We start from the raw sequence: 6422 nt of genomic DNA on the forward strand, positions 1-6422 counted from the left end.
AAATCTTTATCGAAAAGATATCCAATCTACTTGGTTTTTGGTACGTTTTATGTTATAAACAAGCTAAACAGAATGAACGGTTCCGATCACTGAAGTATGAGCTTGTAAAAGATCATTTTTGAGCTGAAATTGTAGCTCCAATCCATATGAAGTAAGCTGAACTCCTAATCTACCACTTCCACGACGTCGTGTGGTGGCGATTTTGGCTATTTAGCTATGCAAGTAGTTTGCAAGAAATTTTACTGGTCAATTTGTATGAAGTTAAATTCACTTCCTCCTTCATATAAGATCGTCCTATGTTTTATATAGAGTTCTATTCATTCAATCTTCTGTTTATATTTCAAAATTGGAGCGGATCCACACTTATTTTCAGCACATATATTATGGTTTCATGTGAATTGAAAAACAAGTAATTTACAGAAAAAGATGCCTGTAGGCTGTAGCCCTGTCTTTTTCTGGGGAAAAAAAATGCAAACTCAAAAGAGGCCCTGCTTTGGTTTTCACGAGATCACGACCGATTCACTGAACTCAAAAGAGGCTTCTCCTTCTTCACTTCATATCTAAAAGCTAAAGGACAAGCCAAGACAGGCCATTCACCATATATCTATAATTAGTTGCATCAACATTCTGCATTTATTAACCTAAAATAAAAAATAAAAAAAATCAACATTCTGCATTACTTGATCTTATCTCTTACAAACTACAGTAACAAGGTTCTCCTACTCCTAGTTTGCCAGAGCATGTGACTTTCCAATGGAAAAAACCATGATTTAGGGATGAACTTATATTGTTAGAGCATCCCCAATGGGGATGTAAAATAGAAAAGGTTGTATAGTTATTTTAGATGGAAAAAGTGGTTAAAAGTTGGTTAGATGTAAAATAGAACCTATGCCTATCCAATGGTGAGATGTAAAAAAAAGATGGATAATTAACTAACTTTCAATCCTCCTTAATTTTCCTCAACTTTCTTAATCCTAATTTAAGTACTACTTCCGTTGAAAAATAATTTTGGTATCTAGTAATCGAGAACTTAAAAAAAAAAAAATTTCCGGAAAAAAAAAAATTACTTCCGTCCCATATTTTTGTTTTTACTTCTCATCCACTTCAGTTACACAATTTACTTCGTCCATTTACTCCCATCAATTCTCAACCACGTCATTTAATTGATCCATTTACTCCTCACTCTCAACTACACCATTTACTATAGTCATTTACTCATATCTACTCTCAACTACATCATTTACTCTCATCTACTCTCACCTACATCATTTACTCTCATCTACTCTCACCTACACCATTTACTTCAGTCATTCTCTCTTATCTACTCTCAACTACACCATTTACTTACCATCTATATATACTATCCTCCCCATTATTCATTCTCACACTCAAATCTATATACAATCTCCTCTTTCCAAAAAAATCATCATGAGCAATTTAACCCACAGAATATTACTGGGAGAATTTGACGGATCTTCCGATGATGATGATGAGATTGCAATGGCGCAATTGATCATGGCCAGGCAATACCAAAAATTTCAAAGAAGACGCCAACAAAGAGGTCATGTTGGTTCTACAAGCGGTCGAGCCTGGATCCCCCGTGACAGAGTTGCTGCTGACCAACGACTCAATGATGATTACTTTTGTGAGTATCCGCTCTACGACGAAAAGTTGTTTCAGCAACGTTTTCGAATGAGTTGACCCTTATTTCACAAGATCTTGGGCAAACTCCAACAACATGACGTGACGTTTGTCCAAAGGAATGATGCGACGGGAGCTGCAGGTCTTTCTGGTATCCAAAAGATGACAGCAGCTCTGAGGATGATGGCATACGGGACGCTTGCTGATAGTCTTGATGAGTATCTCAAGATTGGGAGAAGTACAGCAGTTGAGTCTCTCCAAAGCTTCTGTAGAGGTGTTATCTCTATTTTTGAAGCAGAATACTTGAGAAAACCAAATGAAATAGATACTGCAAGGCTCCTACATGTGGGCAATCATCGTGGTTTTCCTGGAATGCTAGGCAGCTTGGATTGTATGCATTGGCAGTGGGACAAATGTCCAACAGCTTACCATGGCTTCTTCAGTGGCCGGAGCGGAAAACCCACTATTGTACTTGAAGCAGTTGCATCGTATGATTTGTGGATTTGGCATGCTTTCTTTGGCATGCCTGGGTCATTCAACGATATCAACGTGCTTGATCAATCTCATCTCTTTGATGATCTCAGTGCCGGTCGTGCCCCTCCAGCCCATTTTGTTGTTAACGGGAGTCAGTACAGCATGGGGTACTACCTTGCTGATGGTATCTATCCAAAATGGGCGACTCTCGTCCAAACCATTTCTCAACCACAAGGAAGAAAGAAGCAACACTTTGAGAGAATGCAGGAGGCATGTCGCAAGGATGTTGAAAGGGCATTTGGCATACTCCAAGCACGCTGGGCAATTGTGAGAGGACCGGCGCGATTTTGGAATGAGGTGGATCTAGGCTACATCATGAAAACATGTGTCATTTTGCATAACATGATAATTGAAGACCAACGTGATCATGATGCTAGTGATGAAATTACTGAACTTCTTTCTTCCAACCCAATTCAAGTTTCGAGAGATATCACTCCTGCATTGGTTGATTTCTTTAAAAATAACTGCAGGATTCGATCAAATGAGGCACATCATTCGCTCCGCAATGATCTTATTGAACACCTATGGGCCCGTAATGGAGATGAAGAATGAGGTTCCCGTGTCTTGTATTTCATTATCAAGTCTTGTATTTCATTATCGAGTCTTGTATTTTATTATCGAGTCTTGTATTTCATTTTCGAGTCTTGTATTTCATTATCGAGTCTTGTATTTCATTTTCGAGTCTTGTATTTTATTATCGAGTCTTGTATTTCATTTTCGAATCTTGTATTTCATTATCGAGTCTTGTACTTCATTAGTTAAATAAAATGCATTTTATTATCGAATAGTACTCGACGATTACATCAAAGTCAAGATTATTACATAATTGCTAAAGACTATTACATACGACAATAAAAAATTATTACAATCAATAATCAGGAAAATCAGAAAAATAACCGTTCGAACTTGAGCTAGCCGTCCATTTAGCCAAGATTTCACCCTTGCGATACTGATAATAAGCCTTCATTTGGGGGTCTTGAACCAAATCCAAGTCCATTTGCATAATCCTATCTTCCATCTCTTTTTCCTTTATTGCTGCCTTCCTCTCCTCAAGCGCCACCCTTCTCTCATCATTTGCTGTAGTCCTTTCCAAAGCCGCGACTCTTCTTGCTTCCATTTCAGTTCTCCTACTTTTCTTGTCAGATGTAGTTTGGTTGAATTTTTCCATCAAGTTTATCCATTCACGTTCCTCATTTTCTGATTTTTTGGTCTTCAATAATTTTGCCTTTGATGCTTTACATCCAGGAGGCCTCTTTCTTGGAGACTGAACACTACCTCCACTCGTAGGATTGCTATCTTCCAATGTAGTCGATGTGTTTGGAACTTGAGAGAAATCAGGAGAGTCTAAGTTTGGATTTTGAGAGAAATCAGGAGATAGCGGGACCGAACTTGTATCCATTTGCGAAGATCTTAGGTCGGACCGGGGTGGGGTTAAATCCGCCCACTTCATACTGTGTTCTAAGATTGCCTAGCAACAATCCAAATTGGCGAAAGGTTTAGTCTCAGTATCTTTGTAATGTCTCTTCACTAGATCAATCTATACAAATAATAACAAAATAATTTAATTAATTATCAAAATAATAATATTAACTAATTCTTATGAAAACAAAATAATATTATTAACAAAATAATAATACCTCATTTTGTTCTGTCATTCCACTTTGATGTTGCCTTTGAATTTGCCTTAAATGTCCACGATATTTGTTGCAAGCCTGCTGGATGACTTGCCATCGAGACTTGATAGAAGCATCCGATCGTACATCGCCTCCTGTGAATTCGGTATATTTTTTTGCAACCCGATCCCATAATTTAGATCTTGGTTGGTTGGTACCAATAATCGAGTCTTGACTAACGCACAAGTAAGCATTACAAATTGCTTCATCTTGATCGGAGTTGAACGATTTTCCTCTCGCACTACGACTTCCTTCTGCCATAATTAATACACGATTTTTTTTTTGGAGGGTGTTTGTGGAGAAAGAATAAAAATTTTGTTGTCTAAAATCCTATTAAGACACATTTATAGGCAAGGAAAAAAAATGGACCGTTGCAAATTTTTTTCATCACCAAAACAGCCGTTGGGTCACCAACGGTCAGATTTTAATCAAAAAAAGAAAAAGAAAAAGAGAACCAACGGTCGGATTGGCTAATCCAACCCAACCCAACTTTACTCTTTCTCTTCTTTCTTATCTGATCTTTCTCTCTCTCTCTCTACGAGCACCAGACGCCTCCCCTCCTCTCTCAAACCAGACGACCCCCCCTCTCTCCCTCCCTCTCTCTCTCTGTAGCAGACCCCCTCTCTCTCTCTCTCTCTCTCTCTCTCTCTCTCTCTCTCTCTGGCGTAGAACCCAGCCCTCCTCTCCCTTTCTCTGAAACGAAGGGAAATCAGAGACGGAAAGGCACAGCCGGCGAGAGTTTCAGAAGGGAACAGCTAGCGGCATGCATATGCGCCGTCCATGGATCGTCAAGAATCGGGGTACGAGACGGTCATCTCCGGATTCCGGCGTGTTCTTCCTATTTCCGATGCCTTTCCGACGAAATCAGGTAACCTCCGGCTGTCCAAAATTCTGGTATTTCAGTTGGATTGGATGATGTTTGATGACCTGTAATTTATAGCTGCAGCCAAAAAGAGATGTAAATATACATCTCCCTTCTCATTTGTGCTATTTTCCATCTCCAAAATTGCTATTTTACATCCCCATTGGAGTAGTTTTTTTTACATCTGGGTTGTATTATAAGTATAGCACCTGGTTTTACACCCCCATTGGGGATGCTCTTATAAAGGTTTGAAGGAGATTTTGGAAGTAATAAGTGGAGAGGGAATGAGAGTTTTGATTAGAAAGAAAACTTATTGAAAATCGTATGTGCACAGAGACTGGAGAGATACTACTTGGGAAACCCAAGTGAATAAAGTGATTTTCAAAACGAAAAATAGATATATAAACTTAAGGTATCCACCGGCTTAACTAACATTATTTCTATTTAGAAGCTCTTGCTGCCTGTATTTAAATAAGAAGAGCTCTAAAAATGTTATAAATTGTTAATTCAAATCCTTATGCCAAATTTTTTTATATAATTTTAGAACTCGGTGAGGCCCCGCCCTTACATCATAAGAGCGATTTTCGGAAAAGGGTCTCTAACTTTTCCTTTTGGACTTGTGTGCTCAAGTACTAAAGTTTTTATTTTGCATCTACCATTGCTAAAATTATTGGGGCCCTAATTTTTACACTTTTTCAGGGGCTTAAGGTGGCCATCTATTCTCTTGGGCCTCCGTCCAAAACCGGCTTTACTCAATTCTAGGTCCAATCTTTTGAATAAAAAGAGGACTTAAAAAGCAATAAACTAATAATTTAAGGATTTTGATTTTCGCGCTTCATTTTTTTATTGATGGTGCTCCACTTTGTTCATAAAATTACTAGTAACTTCACGTTAAAAGTGAAGCGCAAAAATCAATTTCCTAACTTAATCTATAATCTATCCTTAATTCAATCGAGAATTTGTTGAGGGATTTACCGATTTATGATTTGAAAGAGGAGTAACTTCTCTGTTTTTTTAACAAGAAGAAAATTTGACAACCTGAAAATCTATGTTTTCTCCCCAAGGACAGATATGGCTTTTGTCTTATTAGGGAGAACTAGAAAATCCAGTGGGAGATGGGGTCATTGGCTTTTTAGTGATGGCATGCACAGTCTTTGTCCTTGTCCACCAACTGCTAGGATTCTGATTCTCTGCTATGTAGGTGACAAAGAATGCAAATAAACTGATCATGACTCATGAGATGAGACCTCTCATGTGCCATGTGGTGTTCCTAATTTTCATCTCCTTGTTTTCTTTTATTTTATCATTAAAAAATGTCCAAAGGGCTACAATGATCTAAAATTTGGAGCCCTCTGTTGGAAAAAAACAATCCTCAATTATAGAGTTATTCATATGAATTGTGTAAGACATGAAACAATACCCACGAAGGGCATGGAAAGTTCCACATAGGGAACAGAAAACTCTACTAAATTTCACTAAAGAATATTAAAAACAAAATCTAAAACTAGAAACGAAAAAAGAAAACCTTCAGTCACTAGAAATGTTGCCCGAGCCACCGCCTCGGATCTGACCACTTATTGTAGAATAAGACCCACATACATGTATGTTATATGGGTGTGGTTGAAGTGTAACAAACGCAATCACGATTCTGATTCTTCTTTTTTTTCCTTTTCGGGAATAGAATCAGAATCATGATCAGAAGGTAAAGTTAT

The 6422-nt window shown here is 38.0% G+C and overlaps 2 protein-coding genes across 2 annotated transcripts; one reads left to right on the plus strand and one right to left on the minus strand.

The window, feature by feature from the left end:
* Positions 1 to 1564: 1564 nt before the first annotated feature.
* LOC131298619 (protein ALP1-like) lies at positions 1565 to 2727 on the plus strand. The gene is made up of 2 exons (XM_058324096.1): positions 1565 to 1645; positions 1717 to 2727. Exons 1-2 carry the CDS (start codon positions 1565 to 1567, stop codon positions 2725 to 2727), a joined length of 1092 nt encoding a protein of 363 aa, XP_058180079.1.
* Positions 2728 to 3043: 316 nt separating this feature from the next.
* On the minus strand, positions 3044 to 4109 carry LOC131298620 (uncharacterized). The gene is made up of 3 exons (XM_058324098.1): positions 3813 to 4109; positions 3652 to 3712; positions 3044 to 3498 (listed from the first exon to the last, which is right to left on the minus strand). The coding sequence occupies exons 1-3, from the start codon at positions 4107 to 4109 to the stop codon at positions 3044 to 3046; spliced, it is 813 nt and encodes a 270-aa protein (XP_058180081.1).
* Between the last annotated feature and the right edge of the window lie 2313 nt (positions 4110 to 6422).

Source organism: Rhododendron vialii, chromosome 8a (genome assembly GCF_030253575.1).
Source record: "Rhododendron vialii isolate Sample 1 chromosome 8a, ASM3025357v1".
Taxonomy (NCBI): domain Eukaryota; kingdom Viridiplantae; phylum Streptophyta; class Magnoliopsida; order Ericales; family Ericaceae; genus Rhododendron; species Rhododendron vialii.

Bases quoted from the DNA above. Each gene is read 5' to 3' on its own strand.
- LOC131298619 (XM_058324096.1), top strand. From the start codon at position 1,565: ATGTTGGTTCTACAAGCGGTCGAGCCTGGATCCCCCGTGACAGAGTTG. The intron at 1,646-1,716 runs GTGAGTATCCGC...TTATTTCACAAG, and splicing joins ACTCAATGATGATTACTTTT to ATCTTGGGCAAACTCCAACA.
- LOC131298620 (XM_058324098.1), bottom strand. From the start codon at position 4,109: ATGGCAGAAGGAAGTCGTAGTGCGAGAGGAAAATCGTTCAACTCCGAT. The intron at 3,713-3,812 runs GTATTATTATTT...TTATTTGTATAG, and splicing joins GAATGACAGAACAAAATGAG to ATTGATCTAGTGAAGAGACA. The intron at 3,499-3,651 runs GTTGCTAGGCAA...ATTTCTCTCAAG, and splicing joins ACCTTTCGCCAATTTGGATT to TTCCAAACACATCGACTACA.